The sequence below is a fragment of the Equus quagga genome, chromosome 15 (assembly GCF_021613505.1).
Source record: "Equus quagga isolate Etosha38 chromosome 15, UCLA_HA_Equagga_1.0, whole genome shotgun sequence".
In the NCBI taxonomy this organism is placed as follows: Eukaryota; Metazoa; Chordata; class Mammalia; order Perissodactyla; family Equidae; genus Equus; species Equus quagga.
Genome location: NC_060281.1, coordinates 35,267,652 through 35,290,815, shown reverse-complemented (window position 1 = coordinate 35,290,815; position 23,164 = coordinate 35,267,652). Strand labels below are relative to the sequence as shown.

Sequence of the window (23,164 nt, the reverse complement as noted above, 5' to 3'; positions counted from 1 at the left end):
TATCAATGATAAATTTACTAATGAAAACAATGGTTGAGTCACAGTCCCTAACCAACATGTAACCTTAATATTTAATAGTCTAATGATCTAAAAATACTTACAACCTCTGCGGTTGGGACTATGTAAGCCCACAATGCTCTGCCTCAAAATATTGTTGTCTAGGTGGGAAAATCCTAGGCTGAAAGACTATGATTCCCGTCAGAGAGAGCTTTTCATGTATTATTTTGTTGTTGTTTTTAAGTGATGCTGAATCAAACCTCAGTCACTGAATTTCTCCTCTTGGGAGTAACAGACATCCAAGTACTGCAGACTTTTCTCTTCGTGGTTTTCCTCACAATTTATTTTGTCAGTGTGACTGGGAATGGAATCATCCTGATGGTTGTCATCTCTGATGCAAAACTCCATTCACCTATGTATTTCTTCCTGGGAAATCTGTCATGTCTAGATATCTGCTATTCCACAGTTACACTGCCAAAGATGCTGGAGAACTTCCTCTCTACACACAAAGCAATTTCTTTCTTGGGGTGTATCAGCCAGCTCCACTTCTTCCACTTTCTGGGTAGCACTGAGGCCATGTTGTTGGCTGTGATGGCCTTTGACCGCTTTGTGGCTATCTGTAAACCACTTCATTACCCTCTAATCATGAATCATCAGCTCTGTACCCAGATGGCTATCATTATCTGGATCATTGGTTTTTTCCATGCCCTGCTGCACTCCATAATGACCTCTCGCTTGAACTTCTGTGGTTCCAACCATATCCATCACTTCTTCTGTGATGTTAAGCCATTGCTGGAGTTGGTATGTGGGAACGTTGAACTCAACCAGTGGCTGCTCAATACTGTCACAGGGACGATTGTCATGGGCCCATTCTTAATAACACTTATCTCTTATTTCTACATTATCCTCTATCTTTTCTTCAAGACCCATTCTTGCAGCATGCTTCATAAAGCACTGTCCACTTGTGCCTCTCACTTCATGGTAGTTACTCTTTTCTATGCTCCTGTTGTCTTTATTTACATTCGTCCTGCTTCAGGCAGCTCCATGGACCAGGACAGGGTCATTGCCATCATGTACAGTGTGGTCACTCCTGTGCTAAATCCACTGATCTATACTTTGAGGAACAAGGAAGTAAAGGGAGCCTTGAGTAGAGTGATCAGGAGGCTCTGACTTGAAGAAATCTGGAGAACTCTTCTGAGGGATAAATAAACAGGCAATGAGAAAATTGAGATCTGAAATTGTACTGCTTCTCAAATTATATACAATATGTATAAAAGAGGGACTGAATAAAGGGAAAATAAATGGGAAAGTCCAGTCCAGTTGTGTCTATCAATGTATTCCTAGGTAATATATGGAAAACTTGAAGAAATGGGACATTAGCCATGGAATCCTAATGTGAAATTTGTTTTTGAAATATCAGTTGATACAACTGATTCATTACGTATTCTTGTGTGTTCTTAAATGAAATCACTTGTAGAAATATGTCTATGCTATCCATGTATTTGGGTAATTGGATGATACTGAGGCCTGTTTGTCTGTTTAGTCCCTCCATGTTAACATATTAATTTGAGCAGTTAAATTATTATACTACTATAAATTAAAGATTTTAATTTAGAGCTATGATTATTCAATTGGAAAAGTAAATGTTTACTCATATATGAGTTAAAGGAAGTGATTCAGCAATAGGTCATGATTCTTTTTCTCCATGCAGGGAGGCAAGTAAATAGTTAAACCAAATAATATTGTAATCAGTAATTAACAGAGATAAAATAAAGAACGGTTTATATAAGAAGTTTTGGAACCTCTATCTCCATAGATGTTCAATAAGTCAACTGGACAAACTGTCAAAGATTGCCATAAATTGTTAAAAGAAGAGGCTGGTTGAAAAAAAAATCTCAGGAATCACTTTCTAGCTCCTTAGTTTGTCATTTTCCCCTCAGTCTTTGATCATGGAAAATGATCAGTTTGAAAATCCTTCCTATTCTTTTGTTTTATTTTCCTACTGCTACACTTATTTTCACAGAATGTAATGTGGTGTAATATGGAATACAAATGAAAAGTAAAGAATGCATCAAAGTTTTGTGTTGTTTTCCTTACTAGTCACCAAACTCATACTGTGAAATCATAATTTCTGAGGCATTTTTGCAGCAAATACAAAAGAAATACTATGACCTTACATACTGTTTCTTTTTTTTTTTTGCAGTCATTTATTTATTTGTTTATATTCTCTTCCTCATATCTACATATATATTTGTTGCAGAAACATTGGTTTAAAACATTATTTCAGGTGTACATCATTGTATTTCAATTTCTATGTAGATTACATCATGTTCATAGCCAAAGACTAAGAACAATCCATCACCATAAACATGTGCTTAATCACAACTTTCACTCTCCTCCCGTCTCCTGTCCCCTCTGGTAACCACCAATCCAATCTCTGTCTTTATGTGATTGTTGTTGTTGATTTTACCTTCCATTTATGAGTGAGATCATACAGTATTTAACTTTCTCCCTCAGATTTATTATGCTTAGCATAATACTGTCAAATTCCATCCATGTTGTCAAAAATGGCCAGATTTCATCATATTTTATGACTGAGTAGTATTCCATTGTGTATATATACCACAACTTCTTTAGTCATTCCTCCCTTAATAGGCACCTAGGTTGCTTCCAAGTCTTGGCAATTGTAAATAATGCTGCAATGAACATGCAGGTGCATGTATCTTTACACATTCTTGTTTTCATGTTCTTTGGATAAATACCCAGTAGCGAAATATTTGGATCATGTGGTAGATCTAGTCTTAATTTTTTGAGGAATCTCCATACTGTTTTCCATAGTGGCTGCATCAGTTTGCACTCCCACCAGCAGTGTATGACAGTTCCCTTTTCTTCACAACCTCTCCAACACTTGTTATTTCCTGTCTCGTTAGTTATAGCTATTTTGATGGGATTGAGGGGATATCTCATTGTAGATTTGATTTGGATTTCCCTGATAGTTAGTCATGTTGAACATCTTTTCATATGCCTGTTGGTCACCTGTATATCATCTTTGGAGAAATGTCTGTTCAGATCTCTTGCCCAATTTTTAATTGAGTTTTTAGTTTTTCTGTTGTTGAAATGTATGAGTTCTTTATATATTTTGGATAAAAACCCCTTATCAGATATATGGTTTACAAATATCTTTTCCTAATTGTTAGGGTTTTTTGTTGATGATTTCCTTTGCTATGGAAAGATTTTTAGTTTGATGTAGACCCATTTGTTTATTTTTTCTTTAGTTTCCCTTGTCCAGTCAGACATGGTACTTAAAAATATGCTGTAGGGACCAATGTTGAAGAGTGTACTGCCTATGTTTTCTTCTGGGAGTTTCATGGTTTCAGGTCTTACATTCAAGTCTTTAATCCATTTTGAGTTAATTTTTGTGCATGGTGTAAGGGAATGGTCTACTTAAATTCTTTTGCAAGTGGCTGTCCTGTTTTCCCAACACCATTTATTGAAGAGATTTCCTTTCTCCCTTGTATGTTCTTGGCTCCCTTGTCAAAACTTAGCTGTCCATAGATGTATGTCTCAATTCTGTTCCATTGATTTGTGTGTCTGTTTTTGTGATAGTACTATGCTGTTTTGGTTACTATAGCTGTGTAGTATATTTTGAAATCAGGGAGTATGATACCTGCAGCTTTGTTCTTTTTTCTTAGGATTCCTTTGGCTATTTTGGGTCTTTAGTTGTTCCATATAAATTTAAGGATTCTTTGTTCTATTTCTGTGAATACTGTTGTTGGAACTTTGATAGGGATTGCATTGAATCTATAGATTGCTTTAGGAAGTATAGACGTTTTAGCAATGTTAATTCTTCCAATCCAAGAGCATGAAATATCGTTCCACTTCTTCATGTCTTTTTCAACTTCTTTCAACAACGTTTTGTAGTTTTCAGTGTACAGATATTTCTCCTCTTTGATTAAGTTTATACCTAGGTATTTTATTCTTCTTGTGGCAATTGTAAATGGGATTGTATTCTTAACTCTTTCTGCTACCTCGTTGTTAGTGTATAATAATTCAGGTGATTTTTGGATGTTGATTTTGTGTCCTGCAACTTGACCATATTCATTGATTACTTCTAAAAGTTTTTTGGTGGATTCTTTAGGGTTTTCTATATATAAAATCATGTCTTCTGCCAATAGTGACAGTTTCACTTTGTTCTTTCCTTTCTGAATCTCTTTCATTTCTTTTTCTTGCCTGATTGCTTTGGCTAGGACTTCCAATACTATGTTAAATAAGAGTAGTGAACGTAGGCATCTTTGCCTGCTTCCTGCTCTTACAGGGATAGCTTTCAATTTGTCTCCATTGAGAATTATATGAGCTGTGGCTTTATCACATATAGCCTTTACTATGTTGAGGTACTTTCCTTCTATACCCATTTTATTCAGAGTTTTTATCATTAAATGTATCCTGGATCTTGTCAAATGCTTTATCTGCATCTATTGAGATGATTGTGCAATTTTTATTCTTCATTTTGATAATGTGATATATCATACTGATTGATTTGTGGATTTTGAACTATCCCTGTATCCCTGGAATAAATCCCACTTGATCATGATGTGTGATCTTTTTAATGTATTATTGTATTTTATTTGCTAGTATTTTGTGTAGGATATTTGCATTGATGTTCATCAGTGATATTGGCTGTAATTTTCTTCTTTTGTGTTGTCCTTGTCTGGTTTTGGCATCATGGTAATGTTGGCTTTGTAGAATCAGTTAGGAATCTTCCCCTCCTCTTCAAGTTTTTGGAAGAGTTTGAGAAGGATATGTATTAAGTCTTCTTTGACAGTTTGTTAGAATACACCAGGAAAGCGATCTGGTCCTGGACTTTTATATTTTGGGAGGTTCCTGATTACTATTTCAATCTCCTTACTGGTGATTAGCCTATTCAAATTTTCTGTTTCTTCTTGATTCGACTTTGGTAGGTTATATGATTCTAAGAATTTATCTATTTCTTCTAGATTATCCAATTTCTTGGCATATAGCTTTTTGTAGTATTCTCCTATAATCGTTTGTATTTCTGAAGTGGGTGTTGAATTTTTCCTCTTTCATTTTGACTTTTTCTTCTTTTGAGGAAATTCAGCCCTGAGCTAACGTCTGCTGCCAATCCTCCTCTTTTTGCTGAGGAAGATTGACCCTGAGCTAACATCTGTGCCCATCTTCCTCTACTTTAAATGTGGGATGCCTACCACAGTATGGCTTGCCAAGCAGTGCCGTGTCTGCACCAGGATCTGAACCAGTGAACCCCAGGCTGCTGAAGCAGAACATACGAACTTAACTGCAGCTCCACTGGCCTGGCCCCTCATTTTGACTTTTATTTATTTGAGCCTTCTCTCTTTTTTTCTTGGTGAGTCTCACTCAAAATTTGGCAATTTTGTTTACCTTTTGAAAGAACCATGTCTTCATTTCATTGATGTTTCCTTTTTTTTTTTTTTTTTTAGTCTCTATTTCATTCATTTGTGCTCTGATTTTTATTGCATCCTTACTTCTACTGATTTGGGGCTTGACTTATTCCTCTTTTTCCATTTCCTTTAGGTGCATTGTTAGATTGTTTATTTGACATTTTTCTTGTTTGTTGAGGTAGGCCTGTATTGCTATAAACATCCCTCTTAGAACTACTTTTACTGTATCCCATAAATTTTGGCATGTTGTATTTTCATTTTCATTTTTTCCCAGATATTTTTTTATTTCTCCTTTGATTTATTCATTGACCCAATTGTTGTTCAGTAGCTTGGTTTAATCTCCACTTATTTGTGACTTTTCTGATTGTCTTCCTGTAGTTGATTTCTAGTATCATCCTGTTGGGGTCAGAAAATATGGTTGGTATTATTTCAGTCTTCTTAAATTTATTGAGACTTGTTTTGTGGCCTAGTATGTGACTTACCCTGGAGAATGTTCCATGTGCATTTAAAAAGAATGTGCATTCTGCAGTTTGGGGATGGAATGTTCTGTATATATCTACTAAGTCTATCTGGTCTGATGTGTTGTTTAAGGCCAATGTTTCCTTATTGATCTTCTGTTTGAATGACCTATCCATTAGTGTAAGTGGAGTGTTAAAGTCCCCTACTATTATTGTGTTGCTGTCTATTTCTCCTTTTATGTCTGTTAGTAAGTGCTTTCTATATTTATGTGCTTCTATGTTGGGTGCATAGATATTTACAAACGTTATATCTTCTTGCTGGATTGTTCTCTTTATTATTATGTAGTACCCTTCTTTGTTTCTTGTTACAGTTTTTGTTTTAAAGTCTATTTTGTCTGATATAAGTTTTGATACCCTGGCTTTCTTTTCTTGTCATTTTCATGCAGTATCTTTTTCCATGCCTTCACTTTCATTTCCTGAGTGTCTTTAGGTCTGAAGAATGTGTCTTGTATGCAGCATATATATAGTTCTTGTTTTTTATGCATTTAGCCACTCTATGACTTTTGATTGGAGCATTTAGTCCATTGACATTTAAAGTAGCTATTGATAAGTATGTGCTTGTTACCATTTTGTTACTTTTTTTCCTGGGTGTTTTAGTATTTCTTCTCTAACCCTTTCTTATTCTCTTTCTCTCTTCCCTTGTGTTTGATGGCTTTTTTTTAGTATTATGTTTGAATTCCTTTCTCTTAATTCTTTTGTGTATTTATTATAGGTTTCCAGTTTGTGATTGCCATGAGGTTTATATATAATAACCTGAATATATAGCAATCTATATTAAATTGGTGGTCTCTTAAGTTTTACCTATTGCTAAAAGCTCTACTTATTTACTGCCATCCTCTCTTATGGAAATATATAATTTTAGTACTTTTGACTTTTGATTTTCATATTAGCTTCATAGGTGGTTATCTGCTATTTTTACTATAGATTTGTCTTTACCAATGACTTTACTTATTTATTTATTTCTGATAACTTCCTTATTCCTATTCGTGGTTTTTTCTTTTCCACTTAAATAAGTCCCTTCAGTATTTCCTTTAAGGCTGATTTCTTCGTGATAAACTCCTTTAGTTTTGCTTGTATGGAAAACTCTTTATCTCTCCTTCCATTCCAAATAATAACCTTGCCAGATAGAGTATTCTCGGCTGTATGTTTTTTCCTTGGAGCACTTTAAATATATCATGCTACTCCCTTCTAGCTTGTAAGGTTTCTGCTGAGAAGTTAGCTGATAGCCTTATGGGGTTTCATTTGTATGTAACTTGTTGCTTTTCTCTCGCAGCTTTTAGGATTCCCTCTTTATCTTTAATTCTTGACATCTTAACCATGATGTGTCTTGGTGTGGGCTTCTTTGGGTTCATCTTGTTTGGTGATGTCTGTGCTTGCTGTACCTGGATGTCTGTTTCCTTACTTAGGGTAGGAAAGTTTTCTGCTATTATTTCTTTGAATTGATTCACACACACACACCCCTTGTCTCTCTCTTCTCCTTCTGATACACCAATAATATGGATCTTATTGCACTTGATGTTGCCCCAGAAGTCCCTTAGACTGTCCTCATTCTTTTTAATTATTTTTTCTTTTTTCTATTTAACTTAGGTGATTTCCCCTGGTCTTTTGTCCAGCTTGCTGATGCATTCTTCTGTATCAATCAATATGCTGTTGATTCCCTCTAGTGAACTTTTCATTTCCATTGTTCTATTCTTTAGTTTTGATTAGTTTTTTTCATATTTTCAAATTCCTTGGTTAAGTTCTCACTGAATTCATCTATTCTTCTCCCAAGATCACTGAGCATCCTTCTGACAATTAGTCTGTAATCTATCAGGTAGACTGTTTATCTCTGTTTTGTTTAGTTCTCTTTCTGAAGATTTGTTGTGTTCCCTTACCTGGAACATATTCCTTTATCTCATCATTTTGGCTCTTTCTCTGTTCTTACATCTATGTATTAGGTAGATCAGCTGCATCTCTCAATCTTGGAGAAGTGGCCTTCTGTAAGAGATGACTTATGAGGTCCAGCAATGTGCCTTCCTCTCATCACCAGTTCCAAATGTTCCAAGAGTATCCCTTGTGTGGGCTATGTGTCTCCTTCTATTGTGGCAGGGCTGCTCTTGCTGCAGGTGCACAAGGACGCTAGGCTGTCCCCCTGGCTGGCTGGTTGTAATGCCCAAGTGAATGCAACTCTTATGGTCCCTTCAGCCACTTTATGAGGCATGGGAAGCCCCAGGACAGTTTGCTGCAAGGTCTAGTAGCATATCTGTGCTGTAGTTTTTCTGTTAAGTGAGGAGACCCCCAGTGTGGCTTCTTGCTAGACTCAGGGGCTTACAATTGCTGTATGCCTCCAGCCTGCAAGGCTGCTGTCAGCTTTCTCAGTGCAGTTGTGTGGGACCTGCCCCAGGTGTGGCAGCACACAATTGTTTCAGGTGTTGGAAGGTGAGGCTGATCCCCTATGTGCCTGGTTGGGAAGCACAAGTCTGCTGCAGCTGGCACTGTGTGCAGGCCCATATTCCCTATCATTGCAGTCCTATCCTGTATGCACACCTTAGCCCACTGAAGTGGACCACTCACCCAACTGAAGATGCCACACACTCCATCAGTGCAGGCCCACCCCTCACCCACACCCTGTCCCTTATGTACACCCTACTGCACAGAGGCAGACCCATGTACCCTGTTGCAGAGGTCCCACACACCCTGCCTATACAGGCCCACAAGTTTCGCAGGGGCTAGCTGTTGGGTGGTGCCAGTCCCTAGGGTGGGCTGGCTGCCCTGGCTGAGATGGATTAAATCAGTACTCTAGTGGGTGGAGTAGACCCCTGTGCTTACAGGCCAAGGGACTTCCAATGGCATCTGCCAGCATCTGTGTCAGCACACCTGTCCTAGGTCACAATAATGGCTGCTTCCAATGTCTCAGTCCCTGGAGACCTCTCACCTCTCACTGAGATGCAACCAGAGCCTGTCAAGTGAGTCTCTTTTCACCAAAGGACTTTGCACATTTCTTTCTGGTGATTTTAGGTTGCTTTCCAAGATGGGTGAATTTGCACATGAGCCCTTTAAGAGTGGGCTTTTCTTTCCCTTACTCTCAACAGCTTGTCTGGGGATATTGCTTCTTGTGGTTAAAAACCAGCAAAGCCAGATATTATGACACATATCTCAGTTGTGCTGAGTTCAAAAGCTGATTATTGTGCCAAAACTCTCCCACTCAGATACCCTGCTCCTCCAGGAAAAGCTTTATACCTTGAGGTTGCTCCTTGCCATGAAGCCCTGTGGCTAGAATGTGACTTTTTCCTCTCCAGAAAGAAATTTTTATCTCTTACTCCTCAGTCAGCACTGTCCTTTGTTGTGGGGGTTCTTTTTATCCCATTTCTGGTTCTCTCTCATGGTTGATTGTTCTAAGAGTAGTTGTAAATTTGTTGTGTCTGTAGGAGGAGGTGAATTCAGAGTCCTCATATACCACCATCTTCCCAGCCTTCCTTCTACAATTACTTTTAATGTGTTTGTTTTTTAACTTTTAAACTGGAATTGTAAGTGAATTATGCCATTATAATATTGGACAATCTTAATTTGATATATATTTACCATTACAGTGAATTTTACACCTTCATACGTTTTTCCAATGTTAATTAGCATCCTTTTATTTCCACTTTAAGACCACCCTGTAGCATTTCTTGTGAAGCAGGTCTATGCTAAACTCCCTCAGCTTTTGTTTGCTCAGGAAACTCTTTCTCTCTCTTTCATTTTTGAAAAACAGCTTTGCTAGGTATAGTATCTTCGGTGACAGTTTTTTTCTTTCAATATATTGAATATATCGTTCCACTCTTTCGTTGCCTGTAAAGTGTCTGTTGAAAAATCCTCTGATAGCCTTAGGGGGGCTCCCTTGTATGTGATGAGTTGCTTTCTCTTGTTTCTTTCGAAATTTTCCCTTTGTCTTTTACTTTTTGTGGTTTAATTACAATGTTTCTTAGTGTAGCCCATTTCAGACTCAATCCATTTTGGATCCTTGGGCTTTGTGAATCTGGAGGTTCATTTCTCTTCCAATGTTTGCAATGTTTTCAACTATTATTGCTTTAATTAGAATTTCTGTCCTTTTTTCTTACTCTTCTCATTCTGGGATTATGCATATCGTGTTTCACACGGTGGTATCCCACGAATGCAGCATATTTTCTTCACTGTTTCATTCTTTTTTTTATTTTTGCTCCTCTAACTGGTGATATCAAATGACCTGTCTTCTTGTTTACTGATTCTTTTTTCCGCTTGGTTGAATCTGTTGTTGAAGGTCTTTATTGAGTTCTTCAGTTAAGTCATTTTATTGTGAAGCTCTAAGATTTCTATTTATTTGTTTTTTGAGGGTTTCCATTTCTTTTTTGAACTTATTTTCTTTGTGCATTGTTTTTCTAATCTTGTTTAGTAGTCCTGCTTTTTTATCTATCAGTCCACTCTATGTCTTTCAATTGGAGAATTTAATCCATTTACATTTAAAGTATTTATTGATAGGTCATATCTTTACTAATACCATCTTATTAATTGTTTTCTGGTGGTTTTGTAGTTCCCTTGTTGCTTTCGTCCTCTCTTGCTGCCTTCCTTTGTGAACTGGTGATTTTTGTAGCTATATGCTCTGATTCCCTTCTCTTTATCTATTGGGAATGTACCAAAAATTTTGCTTTGAGGTTACCATGTTTCTTGCATAAATTATCTTATAGATATAACATTCCATTTTACGTTGATAACAACTTAACTTTGATTGCATACAAAAATTCTACCCTTTTACTCCCCCTTTTAGTTTAGTGTTGTGGTGGAGATTAAAAGGGTCAATATATGTAAAATGTTTAAAATAGTGCTCAATTCGTATTAAGTGAATTCCAAGTGTTTGCTGTTATTATTAGACGGGGCACCTTGGGAACCAGTGTAAGTCAGAAGCCAATATGTAAAAACGAATGGATCCTGACAGAGTTCAGATGTGAAAGACAAGTGAGATGAAATTGGCTTGTTTTAGAACTGAAGCACTGCTGAAGTATGGAGTGGAAATAAGGGACATGCAAGCTTAAGACTTTCTAATTAATGTCTGTGGCTCCTGCTAGACTCAGATGAGCAGACATGCAATACAAAAAATAGGCTGCAGCATCAGCAATGTGATTAGGGATTAGGAAACAAAAATCCCACTCTGACAAGAAGATTTCGAGAAGTTGAGGGAAGTTGTCAATGGAAGGTTTTTGAAACAATAAACAAAATTGGTAGAGATCATCTAAATGTTCAGTGTAAAAGTTTTGAGTGATATTTGGATTATTTTCTAAACTTCTGCAGGCATAAACTTGGAACTGAATTTAAAAGACAGTCAGGAATGCATAAATGGTATAGGTAGGCTCTCAAAGAGCACCATGTTAATAAGGAAAAATTTCGTTTTAATGTGTTCCAGTTTTTCTGTTTCCTGGCTCCAAAACCTCCTCTACTTGTAACCAGTTGTCTTGTAAATTGGGCCTTAGTCCCACGGAGAGCTTAGAAAAATAATCAGGTGACTCAGTATAACCCATACTTTTCATCGTCAATACAATTCAAAGCAACTTTTTCCATGTTGATTAATGATATATTCCCTGTCATTTCAGTAAGAGTACAACATCATGCTGAAGACATTTCTGTGATGAGTTTTATCTTGTGAATCTTAGACCATTGTAACCAGAACAGCTCCTTGAAGGGCATTAATTGCAACTTTAATTGCAGCTTTGGAATTTATTTTCTCAGTGGCCCTAGTCAATGAAAGAAAGTCACATTATTCTTTTTGTTTCCAGTAAGGCCCCATTTGCTCCAGGATAAAGGATCCGTCCCCTGAAGACTTAAATAAACTAAAGAGTTCCCAGGTTCTGTTAAAAGCAAATCTGTTGGACAAACCCAGGCTCTCTCTTCTGTGACAATGATAATTGCAGTTATTTTCAGACTCCGCTTTCCATAGTTAGATTTTGTATGTTAGCAAAGATGGTATAGGAGGGCAATTAAGTTGATGTCCTCAGGTCACATGACAACCAGAGATTCCCCCCATCTGTTTACACATGATGAAGGCATAGACCAGGAAGAGAATGACAGGGAATGGAGATAAACACCAGAAGGGCAGCATCAAAAGAAATTGATGGAGCACTGCTTGAAAACCAGGTTTAGTATAAATAAGTGAATATGACGAGAATTAGAAAAATGTCTGTTGGCAACCATGGGGGTGAGAAGAGAGTGCTAAGCCATCCATTTCCCTCATAATGTTTGACTTAAGGGAAGAGAGAAGGTATTTTTTCCCACAGTTATAAAAACTACCTTTGGTAGAGTCTTCATTTCCCTCCTTCCCACTAAGAAGAAAAGCAAACTATAAAGTTCCAAACTTTTCTCTTTTGAATCCTGTATTTTTTTGGTCCCTGTTCTCCTACCCCTTTTTACTTATAGAAGAATGCTGACACACAGGTTATACAACAGTTAAAGAAATATCACACAACCACCACACTCTTAATTAATGTAGCAAGGAATTTAGGCAGCTTCATAGGGACGAAAATTATGTCTGCATCAGAACATGTACCCACAGCATTTGAGTTCAAATATCTTGAGGTGTATTGCTTATTATTCTAGGGGAAGTTTTAAAAAATCCCTTGGAATTACCCACGTCTTATGAAATGATATAATTCTGGAACTGCCAGATCTAAAAGATGCATAGGGTTTGTTCTTCCATGCCCTCTTCAGGTGCACCACTCTCCCCAAATTCACATGTGTTCACCAACCTAAAAGCTCTCCAAATCTTCTCCTTTTGGGTTTTTATGGAGGCTTTATTACACAAGCATGATTGATTAACTCACAAGCCATTGCTTGTTGATTCAACCACCAGCTCCTCTCTCCTCCTCAGACACTATGGGTGTGGGACAGAAATTTCCAACCCTGTAATCACATGGTTGGCTCCAGTGGCAACCAGCCCCATCATTACATGTGTTCCAAAAGTCATCTCATTAATATAACCAAAAACACCCTTATAAATCTCATGACTTATGAAATTTCAAGGGTCTTAGGAACTCTATGCCAGAAATGGGGATGCAGATCAAATAAATATTTCTTATTATAAAACATTATATCATGTGTGAATCTATCAAGAAGATATAACAATTGTAAATAGTTATGCTCCCAATATTGAAGAACCTAAACATATAAAGCTAGTACTATCAAAACTAAAAGGAGAAATAAACTGCAATGCAATAATTGTGGGGAAACTAAACTCAGCAGCAGATTAAAAGGATCATTCACCATAATCAAGCGGGACTTATCCCTGGGATTCAAGGATGGTTCAAAAATCAATGCAATACACCGCATTAAAAAAATTAAGGATAAAAATCATACAATCATCTCAATAGATAAAGAAAAAGCATTTGACAAAATTCAATATCAGTTCTTGATAAGAATTCTTAACAAATTGAGTATAGAAGGAACACACCTTAACATAATAAAGTCCATATATGAAGAGCACACAGCTAACATCATAGTCAATGATGAAAGTTTGAAAGCTTTCCTTTCCTCTAAGATTAGGAACAAGAGAAGGGTGCCCACTCTCACCACTCCTATTCAACACAGTACTGGAAATCCTAGCCAGAGGAATCAGGCAACAAAAAGAAATAAAATTGATCAGAATTGGAAAGGACCAAGCCAAATTGTCTCTATTTGTGGATTACGTGATTTTATAAGTAGAAAATCCTAAAGCTTCCACAAAACTGCTAGACCTAATCAACAAATGTAGTAAAATTGCAGAACACAAAATTAACATACAAATGTGAGTAGAATTTCTGCATTAATCTGATAATGAATTATCTGAAAAGGAAATAAAGAAAACAATCCCATTTTCAATAGCAGCAAAAATAAAATATTTAAGAATAAATTTAGTCAGGTCAGCCATGGTGGTCTAGTGGTTAAGGTTAGCACACTCCACTATGGTGGCCCAGGTTCAGTTCTACTAAGCCATAAAAAGAAGATAATCCTGCCATTTGCAACAACATAGATGGAGCTTGAGGACATTACTCCAAGGGAAGTAAGTCAGATAGAGAAAGAAATATTGCATGCTCTCACTTAAATGTTGATATAAAATTTTAAAAAATCAAACTGATAGAAGAGATCAGATTTGTGTTTACCAGAGGTAGGGGTGGTGGGGGAATTGGATGAAGGTGGGCAAAAGGTGCAAACTTTCAGTATTAAGATGAATAAGTACTGGGGATGTAATGTACATCATAGTGTCTATAGTTAACACTGCTGCATGGTATATTGAAAGTTTTTAAGAAAGCAAATCCTAAAAGTTCTTATCACAGAGACAGATACATTTTTTGCTTTTCCTCTGTTTAATCTATAAGAGATGATAGATGTTAACTAAACTCATACTGGTAATTATTTCACAATATATGTAAGTCAACTCATTATGCTGTACATCTTAAGCTTATCCAGTGTTGTATGTCAATTATATCAAAATAGAATTGAAAGAAAAAGTCCAAAATAAAATATTTGAGATTTTTTCGCTTCTCCTAACATTATTATTTTCACATCACTACTATCTTGTGGGTCAGCATACTTAGACTGTTAGACTTTTGTGATAGTCATATCAAATATCAAATAAAAAATAGCTTCTGCTTTAAACAAATACTTTCTACTCATCCTAGATTTTACCTCCAAATACCCTCTATAATATCTTCTTCACCTGCTATATTCTTCTTTATTTACTTCTTGTTTATGTTATTATTTTTAAAGATTGACACCTGAGCTAACAACTGTTGCCAATCTTCTTTTTTTTCCCCCTTCTTCTTCTCCCCAAAGCCCTCAAGTACATAGTTGTATATTCTAGTTGTGAGTGTCTCTGATGGTGCTGTGTGGGAGGCTGCCTCAGCATGGCCTGATGAGTGGTGCCATGTTTGTGCCCAGGATCTGAACTGGCAAAACCCTGGGCTGCCGAAGCTGAGCATGCAAACTTAACCACTCAGCCACTGGGCTGGCCATTGTTCATGTTCTGATCTAATTCTTCCTAGTAAAGTATAAACTCTCCAATAGTGAAGGTTAGGTTTTAGTTATTATTGCTCATATTACCCGAAAAATGGAATTGAATCATGCCTTGACAGAATAAATTGCCACAAATGAGATTGTTTTTGATAGTAAAGCCTACATACTAATCTCAAGATTAAGTTTTAAAAATATATTGCTCTGAGCAGAAAGAGGATTAATTAATAAGCATGAAAAGAATTCAAACCACTCATTATGAGACAAGCAAATTGAATGCTTTATTACACTCTTGCTATTTTCATAGCCTCATTTATCTATACTACAGACATGTCTTGGAGTTAACACTGATAAAAAAAATTGAAAATCATTCTTGATGCTTCTCATCTTCATAATACACATCTAAGCTATCAGTGAGTATTGAAAGTTTTGTGTTCAAAACACATTCAGAATCTAACTACCTCTCCTACTTCCACCACTATCACCCTGGTAAAGCCGCCACCAATTCTTATCCAAAGGGTTATAAGGAATCCTAACTGATTCCATCTTTCTCCTCTACTCTGTTCTCAACACAGTAAACATTGTGATTCTTTCACTGCAGAAGTTATTTCAAGTCCACTTTTTGCTTAAATGCCCCAATATCATGCTATATCACCCAGAGTATGTGCTAAAAACATTCAGATGACCAACATGATGCCCATGACATGACTACCACCAGTTCTCTGCCCTCTTCTCCTGCCACTCTCTTCATTACCCACCGAGCTCCAAGCACAATGGACATCTTGCTTTTCCTCATACACAAGAAGTACAATCTATACCAATGCTCTTGCATTTCTGCATAAAATGCTATATTCTCATATATTTGCATGACTCACTCCTTCATTTCCTTCAGCACTCTGCTGAAATGCCAATTGTTAGACAGGCTTTCACTGACCCAACCACACAAAAGAGTGCCCATCTTGGTATACTGATTCTTCCTTACATTCCATGTGTTTTAACCTCTGAAAGAGGCTTGCATCCACTTATTCATCTTTTCATTGTCTTCCTCCTCAAGTGAAACAAGATCCATGTCCTTATATTACAAACTCAGGGGTTTCTCCACTGTAGTATCCTCTGCAAGTTGAACACTGCTTGCTGATAAAACATTTCAAATGAATGAATCACTAAATGACAAAGAATTGCAATCCTATACATGAAGAACATAGCTACAATGGTACAAATTTCTGAAAGGAAAATAATACTTAGGAAAGGAATCAATTTATTATAGATGAGAAAATAAATGTCATATAAAAGAAAAGTGATTTTCATTTCTTCTAATGTTGTTAATGGCTTTCTTCAGACAAACAGCTTAAATTTCCTCCCAAAGACTCTCCTCAGAGCTGACATCACTTCCTTATTCCTAAGGGTGTATATCAGTGGATTCAGCACTGGAGGGACAGTGGTGTGTATGACAGCCACAAACCGTTCCTGTATTACAGAGGTGGCAGAGGTAGGGGTAATGTAGGTGAGTGCCACAGTTCCATAAAAGAGAGATACCACCATGAAATGAGAGGCACAAGTGGACAGGGCTTTGTGGAGCACACTGCAGGTCCGGCTCTTGAACAGAAGAAAGCCAATAATATAGAAGTAGGAGAGGAGGGTGAAGAAGCATGATGCCATTGCTAAGCTGCAAGTGACAATGAAAATGAGCCACTGATTGAGTCGTATGTCCCCACAAGCCAATTCTAAAAGGGGCTTCACATCACAGAAGAAGTAGCGGAGTTTTTGAGAGTGGCAAAAGTTCAGGCATGCAGTCATGACAGAATGCATCAGAGCATAAAAGAAGCTGATGAGCCAGGCCACAGCTGCCAAGAGAATACGCATCTGAGGGTTCATGATAATAGTGTAACGAAGTGGGTAGCAGATGGCCACAAATCGGTCAAAGCCCATAATGGTCAGCAAGAGGGCCTCAGTGCCCCCCAGAAAGTGGAAAAAGTGTAGCTGAGTGATGCAGCCTATGAAAGATATGGTTTTGTGAGTGGAGAGGAGGTTTGACATTAGTTTAGGCAGTGTCACTGAAGAATAGCATATATCCAGAAAAGAAAGATTTCCCAGGAAAAAGTACATAGGGGAGTGGAGTCTTGGTTCTGAGATGACAATCACTAATATGGACACATTTCCAAACAAGTCTATCATGTATAGAATGAGGAAGGTCACAAAGACTATAGGCTGCAGCTCCTGAATAGAGGTCAGTTCCAGCAAAAGAAACTCATTCACTGTGGTGATGTTCTCCATTGCTTTGAGAAGGAAAAATAGTGATAATTAGTAAACTGTTCCAATATACTGTATGAGTTAAATGAAATAAGTTTGCCATCTGGAAGTATATAAGAATGATTTATGTTGAACACAGTGATCAGGAATGCTAGCATTGAATTCATTTGCAACATAAATAAGGAAAACAGAAATATGTGATAAAGTCTGAGTCAGTGTGATTTTTGTGATACGCAGAACTAAGAAGCATATTCAGAGTGCTGAGTTAAACCTGAAAAGCAGCTCATACAGAATAAAGGCAGATATTCAGTGAATATATATTAACAAGTAAAGGAACAGAATTCAATTTTATCTTCTTTGATAGCATTAAAATAAATATATTTTTTAAAAAGTCTGCCAGTTGTATTTATATAAATTGAAGTACTTTTAAATGGAGGTAATAGGCACACTTCTTATTTCTGGGTGCTTGTGGAAGCACAGCGATACACCTAAATCTCCTCACATCACTCTCAACAAAATCACTAAAGTTCCCCACAACCCAAAACTTCATGAAAATAGAAGACAGGGTTTCTTTTGTGAGGAAGATTGGCCCTGAGCTAATATCTGTGCCAATCTTCCTCTCCTTTGTATGCAGGAGGCCACCACACCATGGCTTGATGAGCAGTGTGTAGGTTGGCATCTGAGATCCAAACCTGCAAACCCCAAGCTACTGTAACAGAGTGCACGAACTTAACCGCTATGCAACTGGGAAAGCCCCTAAAAGACAGTTTTTAAAGCCGACAAACTTCAAATAATGTGTAGGCAGAGGGAAAACAAACCAGCAGAATTGGTGTTAGCAGTCAGAAGAGAACATCATAGCAGCAGGGCAATTGATGCAGGATGCAAAAACTCAAAATGCTGAGAAGTCCTAGTAGCAAAATAACATTGAAAACCACAGATAAACACATCGTTAAGGAGAACAGATTAGTGGTTACTAGAGGAAAAGGGAGTGGGGGGAGGGCAAAAGGGGTAAAGGGGCACATATGTATGGTGACAGATAAATATTAGACTATTGGTGGTGAACACGATGCATTCTACACAGAAACTGAAATATAATAATGTACAGTTGAAATTTACACCATGTTATAAGCTACTATGACCTCGGTAAAATAATTAAGAAAAAAAAAAGAAAGTTGAAAATAATCAATCCCAAAAAGAGAGTGTCTCACGTTGAAACTGAATTTCTTGGGACTATCAGAAAAGAGCAAGTCAGTGTGCAGACAAAGACCAAGTGAAGAGAAAGGCATGTTACTGCAAAGACATTCAAGGTGTAGTAACAAAAGAGGGGAACAAGTCAAGAATCTGGGAAAAGTACCTTATCCCCTTTTCCCAGATAAACTTCTTGTTAATAACTTGTCCCTCAAAATCCAATTTATTCATTTATGAAGAATAAGGAAAACTTTTTCATCTATATCAAAGTGCAGTAAGAAAAAAAGAAAAAAATAGTAAATCATGAATTAATATAGCCTTGAGGCAAGACTGTGAATGTGCACTGTTGGTTGTCTCAAGTGAATACAAAGTATTTCTGATCTTTCTTGCTAATAATTAGTGAAAATCATGCATTCACCAAATCACTAACCACAGCCACCAAGTATAGCCAACTCAGATATACAATCAGTCCTTGAAAACGACTAGTGGGTGGTCCTGTGAAAACACTAAATTTACTGTTAGATGGCTTCAGACAAGCGATGTTTTTATCATCTGACTTCCGTACAGCAAGCTCTCCCTCAGCATTACAGAGAACTATAACAATATTTTGGGTGACCAGTTGTCATGTTAGTTTAGATTCTACATCCAAAAGCTCTTAAGAGATTTGGATTCCTCCCTTTCCAAAGTACATAATTATTCAGATCATGGGCCATAGATCTGTTTTGGATAAGAACTAGGAAAATTGCCACCTTAAACACTTTCTGTGACATTGCCGGGACTTTCCTCAAAGGGACCCTGCAGCTCCTTCAGTTGATAGGCTTTGAAAACTGGTTCAGGTATGGAAACTGAGTAAGAAATCATGATTTTTTTCCATTGAGGTGACTGATATCAGGCTTCCACTCACCCGCTCTTAATACATACCAAGCAATCAATATTCTTCTTGGCTTGTAAAGAATTTTTCTCATGATATATTTTCTATAACCATAGATGCATGCAGGTCAGGATCCCCTAATTGTCATTTCTACCTTGTTGCCTGTTGTACCAATTTCATCCATTTTGTCTCTGACAGATACTCTGTTAATCACCTATCTAAGGAAATGTGATGCTTCTTCCAAGATTTAGCTAGTTACAATAGGTCAACACCAATACATTATCAAAATTACTTAAGGCTGTAAATTGTAGAAGAATTTATGTAGTGTGTGTGTGTGTTTGTATGTAAGAGAGAGACACAGAAGCAGAATATAATGACTTCAAACACCAACTACCTGGAATTAAACCAAACTCCACAAAACTGCTGTCATTCCAGACACTAACCACAAGTTTGGGCACTGCCAGACCACTTCCACTTCTGACTATCTGGCTACAAATTTGAAGGTTACCATATCCTCAGGTTAGATAATTTGCTAGAATGACTCACAAGACTCAGGAAATTGCTATTCTTATGATTACAATTTTATCACAGAAAGGGATAAAAATCATGAATACAAAGGAGAGACAAATAGGGCAAACTCTAGGAGGGTCCCAAATGCAAAACTTGTTTGTCTTCAAAATGTGTTACCTTCCTATCATATTGATATTTGTATTATTCAGTGTTCTCCAGAAAAACAGAACTAATAGGATGTATTTATCTCCACCTATCTATCATTTATGTATCTATCACCTATGGAGATTTATTATAAGAATTGGCTCATGCAATTATGGAGGCCAGTAAGTCCCATGATCTGCCATCTGAAAAATGGAGAACCAAGGAAGACAGTGATGTAATTCAGTCTGAATCCAAAGGCCCAAGAACAAGGATCACTGATGTCCAAAGGCAGGAAAAGTTGGATACCCCATCCGAACTAGGTTTACTAGTTGAATCCCAACAATCCACCTTTCCTCCACCTTTTTGTTAATCAGGATCTCCATGGATTATATGATGCCCGCTCGCATTGGTGAGGGTGATCTTCTTTACTTAGTTTACCAATTCAAATGCTAATCTCTTCCAGAAACATCCTCATAGACACACTCAGAAAGAATGTTTTACCAGCTATCTGGGTATACTTTAGCTCAGTAAAGTTGACATATAAAATTAAACATCACAATGTTCAAAAGCATGCAAAGTATTGCCAACAGAAGAAGCTCACTGGAGACTTGACGTCCAGAGTTTTTACTGAGGTTACATTACATAGGTATGATTGATTGAATTATTGGCCACGTGGTTGAACTCAATCTCCAGCCTCCCTCTTCTCTTAGAAGTCAGGCTAATATCACCATCACTCAAAACCCAAAACCTCTAATCATATGGTTGGTCTTTCTAACATAACCTGTCAACTTTGAAGCTACAGGGACCCTCACAAGTCACCTTATGAGCATAAATTCGGGAGTGATCCAAGTGGCTCATGAATAACAAAGACACTTCTGTCACTTGGGAAATTCCAAGAGTTTTAGAAACTCTATGCGAGAAACCCAGGAGAGAGAGCAGATAAATTTTTTACCTCATCTCTCCCTATCCTTCCTACCACCTTTTAGTTCTCCATAGCACTTAATTACCCTTGCATGTGTACTTATGGATTTGTTTATTGTGTGTCCTCTAATATACTAAACTTTAAGTTTCATGAGATTGTGAAATTTGTTTTGCTCACTCCTATGTTTCCTGCATCTACTACACTGCCTGACACCATATATACTCAATGACTATCTCTTAAATAAATAAACAAGTAAATAACTGGGTGAATAAAAACTAGACAAATAATAATTATGCACAAGTTAGCCCAAAACAAAGTCACAGGTGCTACAAGTTGCTGAGAAGAAAATAGAAATCAAGTAGACTATTCATTTATTGCAATGAAAGGATGAAACTCTCAATGGAAATGAAACATAAGTCTGATTAGTCCCAGTGGCAGTCTTTAAACAACTTCCTCCCGCAGATTTTCTTCAGTTCCAACATCAATTCTTTATTCCTAAGAGTGTATATTAGTGGAATCAGCACTGGGGTGACAGCATTGTATATGTATATGTGTATATGTATGTGTATATGATGGCCATCATCTAGTCCTGAATCGTGGACGTGGCTGAGGCAAGATAAATGTATGTGAAGCCCACAGGTCCATAGAAAAGACATACCACCATGAAATGAGAGGCACAAGTGGACAGAACCTTGTGTAGTATTCTTCAGGACTGATTCTTGAACAGAAGGAAGCCAGTAATATAGAAGTAGGAGAGAAGAATCAGGAAGAAAGCTCCCATGGATTTGTTACCTGTGACAACAGAAAGGACCCACTGACTAACTAGTGTGTTACTATAGGCCAGTTATAAGAGGCGCTTGACATCACAGAAGAAATGATTGAGTTTTTGACAGTGGCAAAAGTTCAGGCATGCAGTCGTGAGAGAATGAATCAGAGCATAAAAGAAGCTGGTGAGCCTGCTCATAGCTGCCAAGAGAATTCACATCGGGGTTCATGATGACAGTGTAGCAAAGTGTGTTGCAGACGGCAACAAAACGATCAAAGGCCATGATAGCCAGTAAGATGGACTCTGTGCTTCCCAGAAAGTGGAAGAAGTGTAGCTGAGTGATGTAGCCTAGGAAAGATATGGCCTTGCAAGTAGAGAGGAGGTTTATAAGTACGTTGGGCAGTGTCACTGAAGAAGAGTAAGTGTCGAGACAAAAAAGGTTTCCCAGGAAAAAATGCATACATGAGAGGAGTTTGGATTCCAAAATAACAATCAATCAAATAGCTCCATTTCCAACAAAGTTTATCAGGTAAATGATTCAGAAAATCACAAAGAAGAAAGGCTAGAACTCTTGAACACAGGTCAGGCCAAGTAAAAGAAACTCATTCATTGTAGTGACATTTCCCATTGCTTTGGGACGTAAACGTAGCAATAACAATGAGTTAATTTTTCTGAACTTTTAACTTTACGCTATGGGAGTTAAGTAAAGCAATTTTAATATTTGTTGGAACCTAGAGGTGAGCTACAATGTGAAGAATATTTAGGAGTGGCAAAGTAAATTTACTTACAACAAAATTTAGGAAGAATAACATACCTGATATATTGTGAATCAGTAAAATGATATTAGAGTAATAGGAACAGCATATCATGAACAAATCAAATATAGATAAAGGGTATTTTTTTAAATTAGGAAACATAAGGCATCACCATAAACTCACATATTACATTAAAATTAGAGGTTAGACAAATTTAAAACATACAAAAAAAGGGAATAGTTAGTGGTTCTGCTTATTATTCTAGGTTCTGGTAGTAACACAGGTGTATTCTAGTGAGGCTTTCCCCTCTTCTCCTAAGATGCATAAAAACCACAGGAAATTAACACATCCCTCCTGAGAACCTAAACCTTTGGTAAAATTAAGAGACATAAAACTCAGAAACTTCAAATATTGTGTAAGTAGAGGGGATCCCAAACAGCATAATTAGCATCAGTAGTCACAAGATTGCAACATGGCAGTGGGGCCATGGGTGCAGTTGAGAAAAACTTGAAATAGTGAAAAGCCTTACCAGTAGGAGAACTTTGAAAACACTCCAAAATTTTCAGCCCCAGAAGAAGACTGCCCCACAGTTAGTGGTAATTCCTACATGGGGGAAAAAATAGAATAAAGCACTGCATAAGCGCTGAGGGAGATAGACAGAAAAGCCATAGTAAATGTAAGAAGAACAAAGAAATCCTTGCCATTTGTAATAGAAAATAATGACTACTGTATCAACAGAAGAGGGAGCCTTTGAACTGAGGAATTTGAAAAACTACCTGATACATTTTCCTGACCCACCGACACTAAGATTCTCCTACTAATAATCATAACCCAATGT

General features: G+C 37.2%; 2 protein-coding genes and 1 pseudogene across 2 annotated transcripts; 1 reads left to right on the top strand and 2 right to left on the bottom strand.

Annotated features, from left to right (window-relative positions):
- The first annotated feature begins 243 nt into the window (after positions 1–243).
- Positions 244–1,167, top strand: LOC124227361 (olfactory receptor 12D2-like). Its single transcript, XM_046641328.1, has one exon. It carries the CDS (start codon positions 244–246, stop codon positions 1,165–1,167), a length of 924 nt encoding a protein of 307 aa, XP_046497284.1.
- Positions 1,168–16,255: 15,088 nt separating this feature from the next.
- Positions 16,256–17,194, bottom strand: LOC124227362 (olfactory receptor 12D3-like). Its single transcript, XM_046641329.1, has one exon. The coding sequence runs from the start codon at positions 17,192–17,194 to the stop codon at positions 16,256–16,258; it is 939 nt and encodes a 312-aa protein (XP_046497285.1).
- Positions 17,195–21,227: 4,033 nt separating this feature from the next.
- Positions 21,228–22,199, bottom strand: LOC124227065 (olfactory receptor 12D3-like; annotated as a pseudogene).
- Between the last annotated feature and the right edge of the window lie 965 nt (positions 22,200–23,164).

What these genes read in the sequence shown, in the direction of transcription:
- LOC124227361 (XM_046641328.1), top strand. Translation starts at nt 244, where the DNA reads ATGCTGAATCAAACCTCAGTCACTGAATTTCTCCTCTTGGGAGTAACA.
- LOC124227362 (XM_046641329.1), bottom strand. Translation starts at nt 17,194, where the DNA reads ATGGAGAACATCACCACAGTGAATGAGTTTCTTTTGCTGGAACTGACC.